This window comes from Eurypyga helias, unplaced genomic scaffold (genome assembly GCF_000690775.1).
Source record: "Eurypyga helias isolate BGI_N326 unplaced genomic scaffold, ASM69077v1 scaffold16659, whole genome shotgun sequence".
NCBI classification, from domain to species: domain Eukaryota; kingdom Metazoa; phylum Chordata; class Aves; order Eurypygiformes; family Eurypygidae; genus Eurypyga; species Eurypyga helias.
Genome location: NW_010274106.1, coordinates 2,663 through 27,757, shown reverse-complemented (window position 1 = coordinate 27,757; position 25,095 = coordinate 2,663). Strand labels below are relative to the sequence as shown.

The following is a 25,095-nucleotide window of genomic DNA, read 5'->3' as shown; positions in this document are numbered from 1 at the left end:
CAGATAAATTCAAAACTGAAAGCCCCCCACAACCAACAAGAACACTTAGGCTATGAAATGGAAAATTCTGGGAATATTCCAGCATGGACTGACTTGCTGGATGGCCCATAAATTGTAGCGTTGCCTTCAGAGGAGAGCAGGGTTGGTGAGTTGGCCTCAGACAGTGGGGGAATCATTCCCAGCCTTATAAAGCAGAGTTCTGCTAACATTTAATTCCTCCTGCATAGTCCCAAATAACTATTTCATCAATGAGTAAAGAACTGTCATGGGAGAAAGGCATGTTTCCAGCACACAGATTTTGCACAAATTTTCAACAAATCCAGCTCAAGGTCATTGTAATTATTATGGATTCTGATGCAGCATAGCTGCCTTTAGGGTCACTATTTGCCCATCAAATGTCCCTGGCTGAACATGTCTGTTTCATTCACTGTGGAATGCAATTCATGTTTTCTCATATTTTGATACAAGGACATTGGACACTTTAATTATTTCAATAATGGTATTATCTTCCAAACTTACCATACCTTGTACCGGTCCTTTGTCCATTATTTCTTTCATTATATCAGTTTCCTGAGAGCAGCAGCAGAGGCGGAAAGGGAAGATAGATAATATATTTTATTAAATAAAATTAAAACGCATACTAATTTATCATTGTGCACACACAGATATATATGTTATAAATGTACCATTGAACTTGTATTTCTGCTAGAGATGATTTGGTTTACCAAATTAACAAAACCTTCATGTTTAAGAAGCACTAATGCACAGTTATGAATGCATACTTTTTCTGTCTCTAATCTCTGTAGGACCACAGAACAGCACCTATGAAGAGATGATGTAAACCTGAGAAGCTATAAAGAATTTAAATTCTTCTGAAAATACAAGTGAAATTCACAGCTCCAGTCTTCAAGTAAATTCAACATACTTCAATCTGCCAGACAATTTTCAAACCCCAGAAGAGAAAACTGGGTGAGACAATGGGTGCACAGCATGAACTTACCTTTGAGGAGACCCTGTAGTGAGAGGCACACCGGTATAACTGATTGGATTGTTCTAAAGCATTGGGACATGGCCCATTTGTATAGTTTTTTCCATATTCACTTGACACATAACAGTGATTTTCACCTGAGGGTTCCAGATTATTGTTCCAAAATGATGGATAGCAAGCATAGGATACAACCCTGTTCAGAGGAAAAGAATTTTTAAAAAGTTGATCATAAGCTTACTTAAACATTTCTGCAGTTTTATTTCAAGATTTTAATTATTTTCAACTGTTGTTTTTAAAGTAAATTGACAGAGTCCCTCATTCTTCGAAAGTGTGAAGGTCTCAGATCTTCACCTGGAAAGTGTTTGCTTCAATTCATATGCATGACGTTTAGGACTGTTTCAGTTGCAGTCGTCCTCTGGACGTAGGCAAATTGTGTCACCTAGTCACTTAATGGTTGTTGTTTAGTACATTAACCTCATAAATGATGCATGAAAGTTCACACTGAATAAGATCAATAAATTAACAATCTAATGGTTGGATTTATTGCAATTATATAATTTTGCTATTTTTCAGTAACGTTCAGTAATGTTTGTGCATACAAAGCTGACATGAGTAAGTGCTTTATCTGTTGTCTTCATTTTTGCATCACATTGCTCTTGACAGGGTTAAACTCATATCCAGAGTATCCAGAATTAGGCTGAACTCAGTGTATTCCCAGACAACAGGAAGTTGGGGCAGTTATTGACAGCAGTGAGCATCTAAGATGAAACTAAAATGGTAGATTGTGCCATGATATCACAGGTGGATGTGTCTGGTCTCTACAGCTCCTGAAAACATTCTGGTTATTTCTTAGGAAAGTATCTACCTCAAAATGTTTTCTAAATGCTCAGAGATCTTTTGCTCGCACATACAGCGGTTAATTTTTTCCTACCACTCATTATAAATTTGCATTACAGCTTTGAATTTCAAGGCTTTATATTTTATCTACAGTACATAATAGTAATTTTTAATACTTTTAAATTAAATTCTATATTCTACAAAGATGATAACTTAAAAATATTAAACCCAGTAATCACTGGGAAGTTTCTATTCTAATAAAGATTTCAAAACCAATGTACAACTGCAGATGTGTGGGTTGTATTAACTCTTTTAAATGAAACAAAGACAAATCTTGGATTAACAATGAAAATTTCACCTGTCTGACATTTTTCTAGTTGCAGGCTTCAAAGACTTGAAGGCATTTAACACTCATGTTGCTAGTGGAGTGACTGTAGAGGAGCTCTGATAACTTACCTGAGACTTAAACCCATGCTAATTTTGGATTTGAAAATCTCCAAAGTGCTAAATCAAAGGAGCTTTGAAGCACAGGTTAAGAGCCCTCATTGCATCCAAGAATGGAAAAGGGCAGTGAAAATAAGAGGTACTTTCAAGGAAAGCTAAGGAGGGGTTTTCATTCCTTACCTTGGCAATACATCAAATGAACTGCTTCTTCATACAGTAAGTTTGTTCCAAATAGCTTATCCTGAATTATTCAGCCTTTTTGACTTTTTAGCTAACTAACTGAACATCCTTTTTACTTCAATAAAGTGAAGCAAACAAAGCATATATTTAAAATACACTTACTAACAACCTGAAATACTCGAATAAAGGCACCCTGAATCTTCCACTTACTATTTTATCCTTTTTATGAGATATTGTGACCTCCTAGTTATCTACATTATACTGTTAGATGTTTCCAAAACAATATACACATTTCTGTGATAATGATATGGAGGCCTATCAGAGGGTTTCTTTTAAAGAGCATAATTAAATAGTTCACTGAAGCAGAATATTTTAAAATAGGTAGTCTTATAAAAAGGTTATGTATGTATGTAACTTGCCAATTACACTGAACTTTACAAATCTGAAGAACTGGAAACTGTATTTCTATGAAACACAGGATAATTAAGTTTGTGTATATTTAATTATCAGGATTTTTACAAGATAAGCACATATATGCTTCAACTTCTTTGGCTAAGAAAAGTCATTTTCCCATTTGCCTGTGGTGGTAGAAAAATTGACCCTGAGGAGAATGGCTTTTTGCTTAGCAAATTCTTTCTGCCCAAACTAGACCAACACACCCAGAAGCTGCAAAAAGCAGTAATTCTGCCTACATTGAAAGGTATTGTCCACCTAAAGGTAAGCTGCTATTGCTTAGGTCTTCAGTCTACTCACCTGCAACCTCTTTTAATGCCTTCTCAATGTCTGAAGGTATTCTGGATTCCCAGATTTCCAATGGGGAATGGTAAGTATTTAGGCAAAATATACATGGGTTGTTATTACTCTTTTTATTATGCCTTGTTTCTATTGTTGGGTAGAAGGGAACCTTTGTTTTGCATATGCATATATATGTAATGTTTAGAAAATGTATCTATCTCTATATACATAATTATTCTAGTCACCACTGATCACAGAATGCCAGAAGAAATAAAGGATAGCTGCTGAGTGACATGTATTTACTGTATTTATATATTGAAATTGTGAGAAAGAGCCTAATAAAAAAAAAATATTATTAGATCACACTATTAGCAAATTGGCCAAAACTAATAACAATAATAGCCTTATCATAACCTGCAACTGCCAAGAGCCCAAGGGACGAATCAGACAAAGCCGTGATTAGAAGCAGTATGTGTAGTTTTTTACTACTTGAAAATGAAGTGTTACTTTCTCATTCTTAAATGCTATGAGCTTTTGATTTCCCTTAACAGATAAAATAGATATTTTCAAACCACACTGATTTCTCCCTAATTATAGTTTGTAACTAACTAAAATTAATAGTAATAATTAGAAACAGAATAAATATTTATTCTTTAATTGATGGAGGGAGACAGAAAGAGAGAGTGAGAGTTAAACAGTTATTCAGCTCCACTTATAGCAGATTTCACTGTTAATTGAGTGCTCAGTGATTCTGAATATTCAGGTCTCAGCACTGAGCTTCATTGAGCTTTATGGAAGTCTCCTATTGGCTTCACTAGGGATATAGGCCAGCACTTGATTTTCCTGAAAATCTATCAAAAACCTGAGATCAGCACACTTCAGAAATCAGAAAACCAGAAGCTTTAAAACAGCATTTAGCACCTGCTGTGAAAATTTACAAGCCCACACAGAAAATCAATGTGCTTTCTCCCTGTTGCAAGGTATGGAGATAATGAAAAAAATGATTGCAATATACTGGCTCATAAAATAAAAGTCACCTAAAAGTGTGAGGAAGCAAGCACTATTTAACAAGCCTCATTCAGAATACACTTCAGATTTTTATGCCATAAATTTCCATATTTTCATTCTTAAAGGTAAAGGGTTATGAATTAGGGCGTTTCAGCTACAAAAATTATTCCATTACCAGTCTAGTGAATTAATTAGTTTTTCCTTATACCATTTGGTCTTTCCCACTGTCAGAGACAAAATACTGGACTAGATGGACGCTTGCTCAGACCCAGCACAGCCATTCTGTGTACTTCCAGTATGTGTCCTCACAGATATTTGGATATTTTCCTTAAGGTGTTTATTTGTGGCTGTATGATGGAACTGATGGAAGTGGATTTGAAATATCATTTGAATTTGAGGAAAGATAGAAATGTTTAGAAAGGTAAGTAGAGATGTTTTTGTGTGGGATACTTTGATGGTGCTAAGAATAGGTAGCAGGCAAAGGTCTGTAAGAGAACAGTGATGATGTATGTGTTGGAGCTGGCCCCATGAGGATAAGAAAGGTGGATGAATGACTAAGAAAATCACCTGGGACTGCAGACTTACTGGGGTTCTAGATAGTCTCCAAAAAATCTGTGATATTTCTCACAACTGCCCTGCAGATTCTTTACTCAGGCAGTCATCTGCCAGAGGCTGGTGAACAGCGTGAGGTGTCTCAGATGACTGAGCAATGATGCAAGTATTTGGAAGGCAAAAAGATAGTTCAAGGTGGGTGCCTTGTTTATACGCTTACATCAGTCCAAAAGCCTGCTCTACACACCACTTCCACACAGTACTCTGTGGCTAGTCAGGGGACAACCTTCTCACTACTACGTTTAGACCAGCATGACCCCCTGTGTGGATACAGCTGGGTTGATAATGAAATGCCTCATGCAGCTTCAGCCTGCCTCACTTATCTTAGAAGATAACTCCTGTATACTTGAAATGCCTCTGCAGAACACTCTGCATCACTAACCACACTTCCAGGCAAAAAAAAAAAAATACCCAAAACCAAACCGAGATTTCTCATATAGGAAGAATCTTATTATTACGGGCTCATGGTGCCCATACAGGGATAACAGTCAGAGGAAACAGAAGACTTGTATTTTGTCCTATTACTGTGTTCTTTAGGGCTTTTCCTGGAAAAATAGCTTGCTCCAACTGTTGTGGAGATAATACTCATTAAAATGGATCTCTTACCTTATCTACACCACAGACTCTTGTGCTCCCATCCTTGACAAGGTAGGCAAGTGAATAGTCCAGTGAGAAAGAGTTGTATTTACTGTCTTAAGAGCATGAGCTACTGCTTAAAGGGAGCATGTTATTCTAGTTAAAGAAAAGTGTTCCTTAAAATGTTAGGTTATAGCTTTCTTTTCTTCATGATTGAAGCCTTTGCCTTTACCCACAGGAGGTGCTGAGAAGGAAACTATTACTGCCTGCTGTAATCACTCACCTAAAGGGTATCCCACTCAAAACCTAGATCAAAACTAGTTTAGTATTTAAACCCTGAGATGGAAAGACAGAGGGACACTCGATGTAAACTCTCCCCATAAGAACAGAAAATCCTTGTCAGATCAGAAACATTTTGGTACACTTGAAGAAAACAGAACAATCACTTTATACACTGTGTCCTTCTGAGTGACAGTGCTTTGGTCTTCACCTGGATCCCCAGGCAGCCATGACAACTGTGATATCTGATGCATCACATCGGACATTCTTTCACTCTTTCCGTGGTTTGTTTGTCTGTTAACTAAAATTAAAAGTTGTCAGTACACCTGAGATCTGTCTGTCTGTCAGTATCAAGTACATCAAAGACAGAATAAGGGATGAGAGAGTATGAAAGTGGGAGATGAAATAGATTTTGGTATGGAACAGGATGTACAAACATTTTTTTGATAATGTGAGAAACAGTGGAATTTAATTATGCAGTATATAAACCTGTTTATTGCAAATCCTCCTGGAAGCAGTTTCCAGGCACATGAAGTTCAAGGAGTAAACTGGACACAGGCAAGACAGATTTACCACGAGGCATAGTTTGCCTCACCATGATGGGATGATGCAATGAGATGATCTGACTATGATGAAATGACTGCCTCCATGGAGAATAAGAAAAGTTGCAGATATCGTTTACCATGGCTTTAGCAACATTTTCACCATGGTCTCATGTAGTGTTCTCCTAACTCAATTGGAGAGATACTGGACTGGACGAGTTGCATACAAGGTCAGTAACTGAACTGGACGGGCACACTGAAAGGTCGGCAGATCAAAGTGACTGGTGTCTGTTTCCTAGTGGCATTCCTCAGGAGTTAATGCTGCTGCTGCAAAACTGATTTGCAACTTTGTTTACAATTTGGACAGTGGGACATAAGGCACCCTCATTAAATTTGTGGAGGATGTCAAATTGGCGGGGAGTGGTTAGTATGCAGGGCTGCCATTCAGAGCAACACTGAAGAAGTGAGCTGACAGAAGCCTCAGGAATTTCAACAAAGGCAGAAGCCAAATCCTGTCTCTGAGCCAGAATTGCCCATACAGCTCTACTGGCAGGACACAGTCTGTGTAAAAAACAGTTTCACAGAAAATTACTTGGGGTTCTGATGAGCAGAAAGTTGAACGTGCGTCAACACTGGGCCCTCTCAGCAAAGGTGGAAAATCAATATTGCGTTGTGTTAGCAATACCATAGCCAAGACATTATGGAAAATGATTATTCCCTTCAAATTGTGATGTTATGTCTGGAGTACTGTGTTCAGTTATGGCATCCCCAGTAAAGAGACTGACAAACTGAGCAAGTCCAATGGAAGGCACTTGGGGGGCTGAAGCATATGATAAACATGAAGGGGCCGAGTCAGCTGAATTTTATCAACCCAGAGAAGAGAAATCTAAAAGGGGACCTAATTAATGTCTTCAACTATGTAAGGAGAGGTCATAGAGGAGATGGAAAGACTCTTCTTGGAGATGTAGACTGAAAAGCTGAAAGTTACCAGTAACAATTCATACCAAGGAAAATGCTGATTAAATATAATAAAAAAATATTCTACAACAGGAGTTGTCAAACGAAGAGATGTACCATAAGAAATGTTGTGGAAACTCAGTCCTTGGAGATACTCAAAACATGACAGGGACTTGGCCTGAGCAGCTTCATCTAATTTCAGGGTTAGCCATGGTTTGAGCTGGATGCTGGACTAGGTGAATTCCGAAAGATAATTCCACCTTAAATCATTCTGTAATTCTATAAATTACTATATGTCATTTTTAAAAACTTCTAGCTGTTCATGTGGAGTTTGAGAGCCATTAACGGCTTAGTCCAGCTTGAAGGAAGAAGGATCTAGGTATAGTCCTTGCTACTGTGTTGCTTTCTGGCACAGTCTTGGGATAGGATCTTCACAATTTGCTTAACAGAAAGACAATGTTTGACCCTTTTGAATATTCAAAATGTTGTCTCATGGAACTGTCTGCTTACTCAGGGTTGCTTAACTTGAAGAGCCTATACCCTAATAACTGTAGAACTTCTGAATCCACTTACGGTACTGTCTCTGACATAAAAAAAAAAAAAAAACAACAACAAAAAACCCAAAAAAACCCTACCACACCACAACTTTCTTGTTTGTCTTGCTGTTAGAGAGCCTATCATTTCCCTAGTTGCATTATAGCTAATGACAACAACTAGATGTAATGAGGCTTAAATGGAAGCTAGGTGGTTGCAGAATTTTCTCACTGTGAGCTTTCATTCAAAATAGTCTCCACTTATTTCTTTGGGAATGCTTCGTAATTCCTGGGCTTCATGAAGGTAATTTAAAGAAGGTGTAAATGAAAGGTAGTGATAGTCTTGATGAAGTAGTACAGTTCATTTGACCTAGGACAGAGCTAAATGCCTCTTTTGTGAGAGGTCAGGAATCATCATTGTGACGCAAGCAACATTGCAGTTTAAGCAACTGGTTCAAGTTAAAATAAGCTAAACAGAGAAATAAAATATCTACCCATGTGTTTTCAAGTATCTCCAAGCACCATCAATACTTCCACCATTGCATCCATGTTGATTCCTGGTATCACAAGATATCAAATTCTGAACTGAAAGGTTGTCTGTGATATGACCCTCGGAATGAATAGCTATTCTATCTGCTGCAACACCTGTTAGGAAATAAATTTTCTGTTATCAAAACCAAATAATTACTCACAACTTCATGCTGGTTGTGAAAGAGGAACTGAAATACAACATCAGTACTTTCTGCCCGTGCAGATATCTTTACAAAACAATACGTATATACTCTGTACAGACTTTCAAGAAAGAGGATTGTGAAACTGCAAAGCACCATGAGCAAATTTGCTGTAATATTCTAATCTATAGGTTTTCTGGATATCATATAATCCCAGATATCTAAAGATCATATGAGGCATTTACATAATTTAACTGATAGTTTTTATCATGTTTATAAAAGCATATTCATCTCTGGCTGTCTTCAGGAGAAGATGCAAATACTCACTCACTTCTCCGCAGCTGAATCCCCAAATCTCTTTTTTTTTTCCCCCTATCTTTCATTACTTTATTTGAGAAAGAAAAAAAAAACCAAGGGCAAAAAAGACTAGTTCTATGAAAAATAAAATTCAAATGTGAATGTATGTATTGGTTTTAATGGAAAAAATATTTGGATTTACTCATATGAATGTGTATCCCTTATCGCACAAGGTTCTTCTTGTGAGATAGACACCTCAAATGTCTGAACTCAATCAGATAGCCATAATTCTAAGTACTAATATATAACTGATATAAAGGCAGACTAGGTTAAATAAATAGTAGGTGAAATTAAGACACTTCTCTTTATTGGGTGTCAGTGAAACAACAACTAAGCTCCAATCCCAGCCAATTTGGTTTCCTTATCGCACAAGGTTCTTCTTGTGAGATAGACACCTCAAATGTCTGAACTCAATCAGATAGCCATAATTCTAAGTACTAATATATAACTGATATAAAGGCAGACTAGGTTAAATAAATAGTAGGTGAAATTAAGACACTTCTCTTTATTGGGTGTCAGTGAAACAACAACTAAGCTCCAATCCCAGCCAATTTGGTTTTAATTGTTAACATTTCATTTTTGATCCTGAAAATAATAATTAAAAATCCATTAAAATCTAAAGACACATCAAAATCAACACTGACTTCAGTGAACTTTGGACAAGTAAATCTGCTGATGATAGTTGACAACGAATGTGTGTTGATCTTTTGTGAGGTGTCACATGAATTTATTTTCATAATTTTAAATGCTTTTCACTGCATAGTTTTGGAACGCATATAGGAATTACTCATGATAAGAAGAAATGATAGACCGGTGCTTGCCTATTCATTAACAAGTTCATCCTACAAAGGAGGATTGAAAATTCAGATTGAAAATGTTAATACACCTAAATAACATGGGAAGCGATCTCACAATAGTTAGCATTGAAAATAATTATGTGAATTAAAATCAGAAGACTCTTATGAAACAGAAACTTTAGACTGAATACCTGGGAAGTCTTCCCCCTCAGTGAGCTCTGTTCTTCTCTGCAGTAATCTGTCAGTAGAGCTGTTAGAAGCTCTCTTGGTTTTCTCTTAAAACTAAACTGCACAAGAAATATTGGTAACAGAGGGTGTTCATTTTGGCTTTGGAAAGGAGCTGGGATTAAGTGACCTAAATGGTCTTTTTCTTCTCTTACTTCTCTGATTTAAAGAAGCAGTTGCAGAAACCTGCACCTATGAAGACCCACTGGCTGCATCGAGTCATAAAGATTGATTGCATAATTTTCTTCTCTACCTTTATATATATATCCCAATATGTACTGTGATTTATTGCAACATAAGAAGAAATAACATAACTGATGGCTGTAGCTTCTTTGGAGAAAGTGACACAAATATTTGTGTCCATTTTTCATGAAACCAGATGTGGTAGCACATGAGGTTGAATTGCATTACTGACATTTCTTTGCTTACAGAATTTGGAAATAGTTTCTTCTACAAATATTTGAGCAGCTTCAGAATTGGTTTTTGGATTGTTGTTGTTGTTTTTACAAAATTGTGAAAATAATACTCTTAACTTACTTGAATAGATAGGGTTGGACAATGGCAAATGCACAAATATATGCATTTATATTAAAAAAATAAAGCTTACTTTAAGTTTTCAAGTCAAGCATGTAGTTGTGCCAGCAAGGAATTCAGACTTTTTAAGTTACTTTACCAGTTATGATAAAGTTCACTACACAAGTCATTTTCTACTTTCTGTCACCAAAAGTTCTCCCCATGTTACAGAAACTTATGAGAAGCAAACCTCTACAGCTTAGACTGACTTAGATTGGGACAATTTAGAGGGAAAGCTGTAACAATTTTAAACGTTCCTATTTGCTGACACAAATTGAGCAGTAACCTGAAATTACTTTATTACTAATCACTACAAATTTTCATCACACATCTAACAGACAGTGATATTTTTAAAAGAAAAAAAAAAATTAGTCTTACTTGCAGTTGAGAAAGCCCAGGATGCTCCACAGTTTCGTTGATCCAGAGGATCATGAATCCACTCAGGCCATGCATAAGTGGCTGCAAAAAATGCAGGAAATTTTTCTTCTGGAAGTGACTTTCCCTAAAACAAAATGTAGGAGATCTGTATGTGCTTCATTTCCTAATCTTGCCTTAAATTTCCTCCTTATTTTGCTTCAAAAATTCTGAATTTTTAAGTTGAGAAAGCCTAAAGCATTGGCAGCTGTAACTTCCTGAACATCCCTACGGCAGTTACCCTGTGGCTGAGGGCTGATGACCCTTTGAGAGCCAGGGGCTTCTGGCACTCCACCAGTTGAGCTGGAAAGCTGAGCTCCACAGCTGCCAACCTGAATAACGTGTCCAGTTTCTCTCAAATATTTATCTCAGACATTACCCTGTGAAACATGTTAATGATGATCCAGCTGGCATTTTTGGAAAGAAAAGCATTCTGCTAGTGCAGTTAGGTACCTGTTACCATGTTGTCCTTGATACATGGCTGCATGTGAGACATTTTAGTTACCATGGGGAGGTATCAATGCAGCGTATCATTAGTTTGTCTTTTACACAGAGGTTTTTCATCTCCAGCACTTAAGTTTCATTCCAGGAAAAAAAAAAAAAACAAACAAACAAAAAAAAAAAAAAACACAAAACACCAAAAAAACAGTGATTTTCCTTCTGCTCTGCCATCTGATATTGAGCTGATGAGAATTCACGGTCTGCTCAATACAGCCATTTGGATAGTCATTTTTGGCATCTTCATCTCTCAGCCTTAATTTATGTCCTCCAAGCTTTGCACAAATATCCACATATGCAAGAACCATCTGCTACAACTGTTAATAATCAGCTCTTTGGTCGACATATTAAAACCATTGACCCATTTTTTTTCTTTTTTTAACTGTTGATCTTTATGGAATGATTGCTTATGCTGTGCAGGGAAATAGGAATGGCCATACAGAATTGCAGTGTTAGTCCATCCAGTCTACCAGTTTGTCTCAAACAATTGTTGATAACATCTGTTGCAGAGGAAAATATAATATACAAAATATGATAATCTGCACCAAAGCAAAACATTCCCTGATGCTTCTTTCTTATAAGCAGGCTCATGCCCCGAAGCACAATGGCTTCTATCCTGTTCAAAATTCTTTATTTTATTTCAAATCACACTGGTAAACAGCAGTGCCTCCATCCAGCTTGTACACCTGGATTTACTTCCCACAGAAAACCCACAGTTGAGAAGCAAATAAGGAAATAAGAAGCTTGTACCTCAGGTCTATACCTGATATTAGATTGGGAGTCAGCCCCAACAGACAGATTGATACAGTCTGTGCATACGCCTAAACCCAGTTACTATCAGGTGTTTCTAGGCTCACTACTTCAGATGCAGTCTGTGAGTCCTAAACATCACTAGCCATTTTTAAAGTGTACTGCAAGCTGTAGACTCACGTAAGTACTTTTGAAAATTTTAGCTCCACACATACCAAGCTAGTAATCTTTTAAAATTTGTTGAAATATTAATCTCAATATTTTGATTAATCAATTTAAAAAAGTCTACTTTTTCAAAGTCTGGTTAGATACATGGGACTTGCAACCTCAAATAACACAGAGAAAGCAACAGCTAAATTAAAGAATAGCTTGCTAAATTATTATTACATTCATCATTAATGAGCAAGCACAAGATTTACTTTGAAGATGAATCATATTAGCAAAATCCCAGACAAATAACATTTCTTTTACATGTTAAAACTGCTCACTATCAACCAGTAAATAAGCAAAATCTAGTAAATATTATTCAGCACACTCATGTAGGCAATGGCTGCTTACAATGTACAAATTAAGAAAGGTTGGAGCAGATGATCTTTGAGGTAATTCCCAACCTGGCATTCTATGATTTTCTGTAAGTCTATGAAATAAGGCAGTTGAGAAAAGCAGAATTCTAAATAGATCTTTGGTCTGAGACAATGTGTTACTTTACACATTCCTAAACTACTGCCAACGTATTTAACAGCCTCATATTGTAAATCCCAGAGCAAATCCCTCATTAACCCTCAGCCTTGTCATTTAAAAATACAGGATTGACCTACAGCCAGAGACATTAGCCTTTTGTCTGGGAAATTGCTACCCTGATATCGAGAAGCACTGCTGTTCTGTCACAAATGGTAAGTCTAGACAATTGTTTCTCAATGTGTGCTCCATGGACCACCACCAGACAGCACAATGCAATCAGAAAAAAATGACTGGCAAACTATTTTTAAACCTTCATATGTATTCTCTGCAGTGAAGCTAGCAGTCTGGTCAAAGCGGGAGGATAATGGGTTATAAAAGAACACTCTAACTTCAGCTATGACTTCTTCAATAAAGCTAGATGGCTTATCAGAGAAAAAGGTCTGAAGATTTCTGAAGTTGCAAATGTGGAAATAGTTTTTCTGAGGGAATACAATTTGTTTGTTTGGGTTTTTTGGGAGAGGTTGGTTTGGGGTTTTTTAATATAGGAAAAAGGTTCTGGACATCGCTCCCTTTTAAAGACAAAACGGGCATGCACGGCCTTCAGTTTGCAAGGGGAGATGTACAGCTGCTGAACATTTTTACCAGGAAAAAACATCTATCAGAGGAACCATGACATAAACTACTCATTTGAACCATAAGGGAACAGCTGGTATACTTTGTATAGTTTCACACTGCCTTTACAAGTTCTTTGATACTTAATCCCAAATGATGCCATATTACTAAACTGTGTATTTCATTTTCTTGAAAGATGGCCCTTCAGTGACACCTTGCTGCCAGCAGGTACAGACACCATCATTGCCATGCACCTCTTGCCAGAACATGTACTGACAGAATACCACCAAATGTGTATCACTCTGTGTTTTAAAGGTGTGGTGGTCATTTTTGCATTATACAGAGCTTCAAGAATGATAACACTATCTCCTGCAGTGGGTAAACATTTTCAAGTGTTTTCTCAGCTAATGCACGTGACACTATTGGGAGCTCCAGCATTGTCAGGAGTCACAACAATTTTAGTGGTGCATTGAGCTGCAGGTCATTATTCAGGTCTACCCATACTCTGCAGCAGAGGGTCCTCGGTTCAGATTTAGTTCTTGTTCCATATCGTTGTATTTTAGGTATTCTAACGTGCCATCATGTTAAAATACCCTTCCTAGACATAGACATCACCTTATTGAGCAGGTATAGTCTTTTATTAATAGCAGAGCTTTTAAAAGCTCTACTTCAAGAAGCTTATGTTTTCCCTGAGATGAATTGTAGCTCTGCCACACTTCATTTGAAGTAATATTATGAAGCCGTATTTGTGGTTGGATACATCAGTCAAAAAAACAACTAAAAAGTCTCTACTCCACAACAAACCATTTCAGCACTGGTGCAACCTAAGACTCCACTGTCAGTGTAAAGTGGTTAACATGGAAGGGCTTTATGTTTTTGAATCTTTTTTTTCCCTGCAATTGAGTAAAGAGATCCTTCTACACAGAAAAATGTTTTTCTCAAGCATTCCAAAAATACATTAGAAAATAATCAGAACAACAGGCCCTTAGGTACCAGAAACTGACATTTATTCTCTAAATAACAGATAAGTAGCATGTTGAATAAATAATGTTGGTGGGTTTTTTTGAAGTTTGTTTGTTTGGGGTTTTTTTAATGTATTTAATGAATGAGTAGCTATGGTTTTCTTCCTACATTAGCAAAGCTGCCAGGTTTTAATCAGGTCACGACAAGATAGAGCCAAAAACTACTGAACACTAATTGTAACATTTTTATCAACTAAACATATGACTTCGGGCAAACGATTTGCCGTTATCTCACCTGCAAAATGGGAAAGACAGTAATAATCCCATAGAATGCATGAATACTTAATTAGTGCCAATTTAGCCACAGCAAGTAACTAATAGGTTGGCCTGAGGGTGAATTAGTACTCAACAAAGTCACTTAAAGGTCAAGCCATTAAAGTTTGGGGCATGTCTCTGAAAAATATGAAAAAGTCATTATTTCTAAATTTTGCCATTCGTATCTTTTTACTCTCTTCTCAGCAGTAACCTAGTTACAGGTGAAGCTTAATGGAAACACTGTCATGAAAACCTACTTGTTTTTCATCAATTAGGACTTTGTAAATGTGTTAGTATTCTTCAGGAAATATCACTGACAGAAAATTATTCGTGGACGGTGAAGCAGGGGTAAGTGTGTCTTAAAATCAGGTATAAGACTTATCTTATACTCCATGGCTACTGTTGGTTTGCCAATTGGAAGAATCTCTCTATGTGCCCGTGGTGAGCCAGATCCATGTTATGAAATTGACGGATTGTGCAGAGACAGTAGATATTGAGCTGGCTATGAGTGAAGAAAACCTTTTTTAAAAACTATTATTTATTTAATGTTTTTGTGAAATATTAAAATGTGGCAGATAGGAAGTTTCCTGAGGCAGAACAAGGACACTACAGAGATGATGTTCTTCTAGAAAGCTATAGAACAGGACAGAATCAGGGAGCTTTGGAACTTTGCAGAAAGCTACAGAGAAAAATATTTTACATTAAGACTAGCCAAAACAGAAACCACTGGGTTAGGAGCAAGAAAGTTCTAGTATTTCTGAAGAGAAGCCATAGGTAGGAGATGGGCTCATGTACAATTCAGAGCAATTTTCTGCAAGTTCAAAGAATTCTCCAGAAGCTAAGTCATACAGATGTTATTATTTTATATTTTGAACCTTTCTAAGTAGAGAGAAAGGTTTCTTAGAAACCTGTGCAAAGCCTGTACTTCCAGCAACCTGCAGGACTTTCCAAGGGCTAAATGCATGCATGTGCGAAGTTGGATTTCTGGAGAAGAATGCACTGACGATCATGGGGTACCTGGCAAGGCCAAAGGTAGTTGGGCTGTAGCTCACAGATTTCACAAAAAGATAAGAGATAAAAAAAATATGCCTGATAAATATGTCAGTGGAACAAAGGCCATAAGCAGTGCAGCAGCCAAAGAAGCTACAGGAAGCTTAATAACAGAATTACTAGGCTGGAGATAATACAGGACCGCTGAATGATTAGCTACTTCAAACTGGAAGAATGGAAGAGAGGAAATACCATAAATAATTTCTTATATCCTTCCTTTTCTTTTTTTCCTAGGTGGAATCTGTCTCACCTAGCTAGACATGTAGACATCAATCTCTGAGCTAAGTATATGATGCCCATGTTTTGCTTCTGCTGTATAAATGTCATACTGTATTCCTCAAGGCAAAAGCCAACAACAGCAAGTCAGCCCCAAGTCTCTTGAGCCTCCATGCAGTTCACTGCTAATTTGTGACAAATACCTACTAAGTATTGCACTAACATCTATGACTGTCTTATTTTGACATGCCATCTTCAACTGAAATGGATCTCTCTTTGGCTGCAAAGAATACTCTGGAAAATCACATGAAGCAAAACTTCAAAGCTTAATTTCTGTCAACTTCTTTCTCTGACAACCCTCCATGGTGTAATTTTGAGCAAGCTGGCCAATCTGAGCTACAGCCCAATGCCTTGCCACACCAGAGCAGGAAGATGACTTTATGGAGGACAAAAAAAATCAGTCTGCATCAAGCAAAAGGGTTAGGATTGTTAAAAATGTTGCAGAGGCAAATGGACCTCTTTCCCAAATTCCCTGTCAAATAGTAGCTCTGCACTGTTGTCCCCACAAGATTTTCTGTGATGTGGAAACCCTTCTGCCATACACATATATAACAAGCATCAATGACTGACTTCAAATAGATAATCAAATGGCATCACTTGCCAAAGGCAAAAACCTGTTATATTTAATATAATTTACAAACCTTGAGTCTATCTACTCATTCTTGCAATTTTTCTAATTTCACCATAGTGATGTAGTTAATATTTTTCAGTCTATAATTTCAATAATTTGGGTCTTCTAAGAAAGAAGTTAAGTAACTGACCCAAAGCATAGGAAAATCTACTCTGGAATCAATAGCTACGCATTTCTTCTTTAATTGCTTAACCTACCCATATAGCTTAAGGTGTATTTGCTTTGCTGCAGAACTAATTTGAGCATAAATATATAAATGGAAATTTAATTTAGCAACCACATAAATGGCAATGGACAAGAGGTTTAGAAAGCTGGTAGTAGAGAATTACCTAGTTTTCCTATGCTTCACATCATTTTTCTTTCCATTTGTTCTAAACCCCAGCCTATTACTGCATCTTTACATTGCTTCATTCTTTCAAAGATTGCTGTTTAGTCTCAGTTGTTAGTCTTAATGATCTAGGCACAGATTTTTTTTTTTTAATGGTTATATCTATGTGTGCAACGATTAGCAAATAGAGAGGAAAGGATAGAACCATCCTAAAGAAGCAAAAGATTTCAAAGGCAGTGATCTATAATGTTAAGTTCGTATTGGTGTACAGCTTCGCAATGGTTAATATTTGGTTTTGTTCCTCCTTGTTTGATTTCCACCAATAGAACCACACAAACTACAGTTTGGAGAACTATTCCAGGAGCTTCATATTCAACATGGAAGCATTTGATGTTAAATCTCTGAATCATAGTCTTATAATTGTCCATATATATTTTTCCATGTGAAAAAGTTATTAAAAAATTAACAATTGTACATGACACTTACTGGAATTTCTCTCATATTCAGCAGGGAATGAGATGGTGGTAGGGTGCCCAGGCGCTTTTTGAAACCTTCTTCCACTGTCATTCCCCAGAACTGAGTGTAGTTGTCAGCTTTCCATCTTCCTCACAGAGAGAAAACAAACCCCAGGTTAGAGATACCACTCACGTTAATACCTTGTGCCTTTGTAAGAACACCGGTAACAATAACATCCAGAAATAAATCTTTCTAATTGCATTTCAAAACCTTGCATTCAATATGCATGAGAAAATACTTAATACAGGCACCACCACTGCAAATGAGCTTAGGATGGAGCTACACAGCAGGATATGAGAAGTGGTGATTTGAGGTCAACATCATGTCAGCCTGCTGGAGATAGAGCATGCAATGCTGCAGAGAAGTACTGGAAAACAAGATGCTCAATCATAACAATTACCGTCGTCTTGAAGTTACACTCAAATTATGCCTCAGATCAGATGCCCACAGTGAGCTAACAGCTTCATGTAGTGAGTTACATTGCTTTCAAACTCTGGTGCACCAGCAGCGAGGCACTGTTGAACCCAGCAGAAAGTCCAGCTGACACCTTCTGCCCGAGTTTTACACCAACAGCCAGGTTGTGAGAAAGGGCTCCCCATGGCTCTTTAACTGTGCCTTCCCTACTCTCAGATAGACAAGGCTCAGACTGTAGTGTTAACCATGCAAAACAGAAAAAAAGATGTCTTGTATACCTTTAGAACAAAATGAAATTCATTATTACTAGAAAAGATCTGAGCCACATGGGAACGCATTCTCTTTGCCTTTTCCTTTCTTGCTTGCTTTTGTATGAGGAGCAAGGAGATAAAATTAGTGCTGCTCAAATGAGGAGCCTCATTGCTCTTGGGCTGCCTGTAGTCAGTGAAGAGTGCAATCACCTGCAGAAGCTGAGTCATATTGCCGGTGGGCTTAACCACCCTGTGGCAAACCGTACTGCTTACCTCTGAGGGGAGAGAGGTGAAGAGCTCCAGGTGCCTAACCTAATGGTCTGCCCTAACTCCGTTGATTTAATATCCCCCCTGAAGTGCAAAATGTTTCAGCACTGAGTCACCGCTTGGAATCTGGGCAGGCTTCACTGACGAATGAACACCTCAGCTCCTAGGGGGGTAGCCCCTGTACCTCTGTACAGTCTGTAAACTGTCAGCAGGCTCCCATGGCACAGCTCTGGTGCTGAGGTATCCCTAATTCCTCTGCATTCATTACCTGGCGGGGAATGAGAACTGCTAGGGAGAAAAACACCAAGCCCCAGAAATTTCTGATGTCTTGGTCCCCACTTGGCCCATCCTTTCCTCTTCTAACGCTACCTAGAGTTGGCAGTACAGGCTTCTTGTAACTAGAGTACTGTTATGTGGAAAGCTCATGAGGGAGGAGGAAAAGATGACTTCAAATATCTATCCTAAGTAATAAATAAAGTGAAGAATAGAGGAAGATGATTTAAATAGTATTTTGTGTAAAAAATAGAAAGTTTTACTAGATTAGGAGAATGTTTTAGATATAGATATTTTACAATGTCAACTCTTACCAGCATGAAACTTTCAGTATCTTTCCATTTAAAATTCTATAATCTGCCAGAGATTTAGGAAAGTTTCACAGATGTACATATACTGACAAATTGCTGTAATATAACTGGGGAAAGAAGGGGTGGGGAGGACTGCATAACTTGTAATTTGCACATACATAAAATGAGCAATACAGTGGTTTACAACAAAGCCTTAAAATAAAAGTGTTCTCACCCATAATCTCCAGAATTTATGTGCTGAATTAAGTCTTGACGAACAAGGCACACTTCTTTTGAACACTTCCAGAGACTTTGGAAGCATTTGCTGAAAGGGCAAGAATATCACTGAGCAGAGCACAAATTGTCAAAGAAAAAAATATGCACTCTAACAGCAGAAGGAAGATGGAGGAGGAAAAATAAAAGTGTGTACAATATAAATGACATAGTATTTATGAAAACATAATGCCACTTCTTGCTACTTCACTACCTAATGAATCCTAATTGGAACAAGGTGGGAAGGTTTACACCTTGTGGGAAAGGTCATATATGAAAAATTTTGCTTCCATCTTTGTGAGACCAAACCAGGGAGAAAAGGCAGTATGCTGTAAATGAGATATTTTGAGGAAGTTTCACTCTGGAAACACAGAAAGGAGCCATATGGCCATAAACATCTTGCTCCAAGGACCCCAAGCTAAAGTCAGGCCAGTGTGGGGTTCCAGCTCTGTTTAGGTGCTGCTGGACAACACCACCTCCCGCACCCCACCCCCCCAGGGTCTTTCCTGAGGCTGGTTTTTTTCAGGGCTGTTTTTTGGAGAGGCAAAGCAAGGAGGTGGCTCAGGCAACCGACTGCTAGGGCTGACAGCAGAGCTCCCCTGCCTGCACTGCCTGCTACTGTCCTCAAACAGTTCATCCCTTTCATGTATAAATATAAATATATATATATTCTTCTTATCAAATAATATAAGGTCTCATTACTTATGCCAAAGAAACAGAGGAAGAGATTCTAAAAAATCCCTAAACCTTAATGATATTTGTGTTGTCTGTGTTCAGGTCAATGCCCAGGTCTAGGCTGAAACCATTTTGACTCAGGTCAGAGCCAGCAGATTGACTGAGCAGGAACAGAGTTAGGCCAGGTAGGAGATTTTAATAATTTCATTTTTGTATCGCTATTAGAAAGCCCATTGACCTCTTGCCATTATTCTAAATTGGTGGTAATCTAGTCCTACAATAGCTTAACACAGCACTATCCTTCCAGACATTGTGATTTGATTACATGTTTAATATGAGTTTAACGATGCTCACTACATTAATTCCTGTTTCATGACATGTGTTAAATAAAATTCAATTTGCTGTTCTCTGAAACGTTACCAGGAATTGCAGTTGTCTTTAATTATTGTTCCTTCTCCGTAATATCGGCCATCTTTATAACAACCTGCCAATATAACATATAAATATGTGAAAAAATAATAATTTTTGAAGAGCATTAAATAAAAACTCTTGCTACTATTGAATTAATTGGTTGTATGCGATATGCATAAATTATTTAGTTGAAAGTCAGCAATGTCTATTTCCAGTTTCTTCCAAGTTCCGAAGGCAGTTTGGTGTATTTTAATTTTTTATCAGGTACATTATCACTCATTGTAAATAAAATCAGTAACAGATTCCAAACACTCACTGAAAAATTCTTACATGCAAATAAAAATAATTCTTCAAATAAAGTTGTTTTCCAGTAATAAATTTAAAGAAAATATATTTCTAATAAAAAACATTTTCTAACTGTCAAATAAAACAGACATAAGTTTTTCCAGTTATAGGAATTAAAAAACTAATAACTATTCCAAACTTATTGTAATATGTTCTTTTTCCTTGTCAGTTTAACTTTTCTTTGAAAAAGAGACAGCTGAGTTATGTTTCAAGGCAAATATATGCTTCATATACTTTCCAAAACCCAGTATAAAACCTAAATTGTGGGATGATATTTCCAAACAATTATAAGCCTCAATTTTTTCTTTGATAACACTTCACTGAGAAAAGTCTTTGTGTGTGCTTTAAGATCCTCCACTGAAATTGTGTCTTTGGTATATGCGATTGACAACACTTCAGTAAAAGGAAGATCCCAAATGCCTGTGCAGGTCTTTGGATCAAATCTGTAACAAACATTGTACATTTATCATGTGGGTCTTTATTTTCCAGCCTGTTTTCATGGTTCCTCCACTGACTGGTGAGGCTACAGGTAAAGCCCATGTTCCTCCCCCCACTGAAAGAGTTTGGAGCCAGAACCCCCAACATCTCCTTTCTCCTTAATTTTCAAGGAGCTGAAACCTTATTTCATGTTAATATAGTGTTGGCTTATGTTCTCATCATATCGCATTTTTTTCCAACGACGAGTGTAAGGAAGGCCATGCCCCCCTCAGGGCAAAGGCTGGAGTTTGTCAGCCCAGACACGCACATGTATGTCTCAGCTACCTAGACCTCTCTTATTGTCAGGAGAGAAATATGCACTTCTAATCCACAGCTAATTTCATACCGAAGAGCAGAAGTCGACTAGAGCTAATAAATTAATTGTAGCCATGTGACTGGCTATGCCAGCTAGCACAGATGTGGGTGAGACATATGCCACCTTAGCAGTCTGAAGGCCAAAGTGTCCGCTCTAATTCAGCTTCTGCTAACATCCAAGACATTTTTCAGAGAATACCCAACGTGAATTACTAAAGTCTCACAGTTTGTCACAGTCTGCCATAAAGTCAGCATCAGACAGTAGGTGGAAGGAGATATCAAGCAAGACATTTCAAATATATTGAGGGACATATATATATTTTTTTAAATATATATCACTGTTTGCATGAGAACACAGCAAGATTGTCTGGCCATGAATATATTAGATTGTAATATTAATATATTAAGTAGAAAATTAATTTGAAGATGCAGCCTGATGACTTTATGAGTGGGATTATATGATGTGAAAATCATGATTGGAAGGGAGTTTGATAAGCAAGGATTTCCCTCCCAGTCCAGTGTTCCTATACCTTCACAGCTTCTAATTCATGTGCCCACAGTATTAATCTAAGTACTTTTGTCAGTGAAATGTGTCCAGGTTTATTCGCTTGTAGGCCAGATCCTGACCATGTAGTGTAAAAGCAACTAGCAAACTCTCTGGATGTCTCTTTTATAACACCACCAGGATGAGATCCAGTGTGTTGACTCTGACAGAGCTTTTTGAACCATCGGAGTAATAAATAGGAAATACAGTCAATAAATAAAACTCTAACAGTTCATCTTAAAGTAATATTTTTTTTTAAAATCAGTACTTCTATTTGGTATCTAAGGCAGAAATGTGCACTGTTTCTTCTGAAACTACACAGGAAAACCATGGAAACTTATTGAATGCTGGGCACATAAAGGCAAAGTCAAAGCAGTTCCCCATAGTTAAATAAAGACTGTCCTTCAGCATGGTGCACACCCATGGTAGAAGTCACAGTGTAGCTTACTGCTGCCAAGTCAGTGAATAGATGGGAATCCAGAAATAAAGCACTGAGCAGTTTTATTGCTGTTTATTCCAGCCCGTGTTAAGCATATCCGTTTATTAATTTATTTAAAGAAATATGACTCAGGAAGCACTGAGAGCAAAACCACAGGCAACCAGAAGATCAAAATCTTCCAGGTGAAAAGTATCTTGGCATATGTGGTTTTGTAGTGCTTAAATAACTCTCAGCCAAAAGCAGATGTGCTGTTTCAGTTACTGGAAGTCAGATAGTACACGTCATTTCTAAAAATACTTCATAGTTTGCCTAATCTTCAGGCATTAAGTCCTTTTTGTTTCTCCACTTTTTCCCTCTTATTAGATCCTCTCTTCCCTGTTCCTTCAGACATTCCAGTTCTAGAAAGTTCCTTTGCAGTTTGGGGTTTTTTTCCTGCTGTATTTTGGCTGCTTTATTATTCTCCTTTTACCCTTTAAATTGCTTACATAACAAATACCTAATAAACAGATTTTAAAAAGCTGCAGACTTTTGATCAGGGAAGGATTTTAAGGATCAGGAAAATCAGGATCTTATTTTGGGATGAAACATATAAAAAAAAAAGATATAAGCTCATCTATTAGACAAATGAAGGTTCTTAAATAGAGTAAATATAATTGCTACCTCTGGGAGGTACGTAGAGTTCAGGAATTATAAAACAGTGAATGCACTTGCAAATAATTGGATTAAGAAATGCAGTAAAACTATTACCCATCACCTAGTCCCTTATCAAAACCTCTGTTACACTTTTACCTTTAGAGGTAGACCTACGGCAGGGCCCACGTGGCAAACTGCTGCAGGTTTTGTAGTGATCCCTTTCCATGAAACAGTTTGCCAAACGAGACCCACAGGCTGTCAGCTTTGGTGCAGAAATGCTGTCAAATATTTATGCAGAGCTTATGACAACAGCCCGCCAATTTGTTGGAAATAATACATACCACTGCACCAAATAAATCTGAAAAAAATGTCTTTATTTACATAAATCATAGAAAATTCTTTTGGATTATTAGAAACACTTTGGAAAATCAAGTTTTGTTTACAGCATTTCTGTCACTCCCACTTATCAGATTTTGGCTGCGTGCCTGGTTTAAGAGCGTAGCCTCCTGACCACCTTGTGGTCTGAGTGCTGGAATGCACGCAGCAGGGTTGTTGCAAAGAAACAGTTAATACTAAAAAGTCATGCTAATATTTTTGTTGATTTTTAGGCTTTTAAAAGTTTGTTACAGTCTCCACATCTTTAGCCAGATTTGGTCTACCAATAGTAAGACGTTACATAGTCTTATAATCCAAATGTTAAACTTCTCTCACCAGCAGAGATCTGGCTAAGGGAGGACCAGCTGTTTGTAGAGGTTTTTTTTGGTTGGTTTTTTTTTTTTTTTTTGTTAGGAACGCTATGCTGGATCAAAACCATAGCAGAATACGTCAGAGCAGTATCATTCAGGATAACCCTCAGTTTCTTAATTATTTATTTGTACCGATGGATAAAAAAATTTAGAGCTTGCTGTTCAAATCACGTTAATCTGTGAAGCTCTATTGAAATTGTTGAGATTACACTAATTTTGACCCAGTGACTTTCTCTCTGAGAAGTTTCAGGTAAAACAGAGGCTCTGTCCAACAGAAATATTATCTAACCAACATTAAAAGTGTGTCCCTAAAGAGAAAGAAATAACAGCAAGTATAATTCTTACCCTTTTTTCATACTCAATGCCTTTGTCCACTATGTTTTTTAGGATGTATGAACACTAAAGATTAATCAGTAATTTTATATCCAAGTATATTTTTGTTGTGATGCACTAACAGCAACAGGGCATTTTCTCTATACCTACCTGATGTTAGAGGTGGCCAAGGCTCATCTGACCTGGTGGGCTCAACAGGGTGGTCACAGACATCCCAGTAGTCAGCACAACAGTCTACTGGGCCAGGAGAACCTGAGGCACAGTACTGGTCACAGTAACATATAGCTGCTTTGGAGACGATGTTAAAGCTGCAGTCATCATCCCTTCCTGTGCAACAGCCTCGTACCCTGCAGGACCTTCCCTGATACAGGCTCCTTTTCAGCCTGTTCCACTTCACAGAACCACCATCTTCAACAGAGTAAAGTCCCCGGGGGAAATTTCTTCTAGAATCAAGCTGCTTTGCCATCCAAACATCACTTGCAATGCAATATAAGAGTAATATCTGACTTTTGAGCCACATTCTTCTGCCTCTAGCAGCCTTTTTTGAGGCTTTCTGTCCTTCACTTTATCAGTAAATGTTCATTTACTGTAGATGTAATACTTTCAGTTAGTATTCAGAAAGAAATCAGAACAGAAAGCTGCAGACTATGGTTTTCTAGGAAGACTCGTGTTAATTATTAGTCAGACATGTTGTAAACTGATTTATTTGCCCAAGATAGAGAGATACTTGAAACAGAGCCACAAGTATGTATTCATCTTTATGAAGCACTGCATGCACTCTTTTGGAAGTGAGAAAGTTTACAGTAAAGCTTTCAGAATATACATAATACACATGGTGAAATATTTCAGTTCTAGACTTTTAACTTCAAAAATCAAAACCATGTGAGGAATGAGTACACAGTGTCAGAGGAATCTCTCTTTCTTACGGCTTCATTTACCTGTAGTTAATATGTGAATGGAAATTATGTAACACATATTGCATTTCATCTACATTTTCTTTTCTGATATGCAGGGCTGTATCACTGCAATAAACTTATCCTTCATCTCCCCGTTTCGATCTTG

General features: G+C 37.4%; 1 protein-coding gene across 1 annotated transcript in view; it reads right to left on the bottom strand.

Annotated features, from left to right (window-relative positions):
- Positions 1 to 24,642, bottom strand: part of TINAG (tubulointerstitial nephritis antigen) — a gene marked incomplete at its 3' end in the record, with an annotated part of 29,329 nt that extends 4,687 nt beyond the window's left edge. Inside the window, exons 1-8 of the mRNA XM_010159718.1 lie at positions 24,184 to 24,642; positions 20,211 to 20,274; positions 19,078 to 19,167; positions 17,318 to 17,432; positions 10,693 to 10,816; positions 8,186 to 8,336; positions 1,001 to 1,181; positions 525 to 570 (exon numbers count right to left, since the gene is read on the bottom strand). Of these exons, the coding sequence (XP_010158020.1) occupies positions 525 to 570; positions 1,001 to 1,181; positions 8,186 to 8,336; positions 10,693 to 10,816; positions 17,318 to 17,432; positions 19,078 to 19,167; positions 20,211 to 20,274; positions 24,184 to 24,553 (1,141 nt within the window). The remainder of the gene's footprint in view (positions 1 to 524; positions 571 to 1,000; positions 1,182 to 8,185; positions 8,337 to 10,692; positions 10,817 to 17,317; positions 17,433 to 19,077; positions 19,168 to 20,210; positions 20,275 to 24,183) is intronic.
- Positions 24,643 to 25,095: the final 453 nt, after the last annotated feature.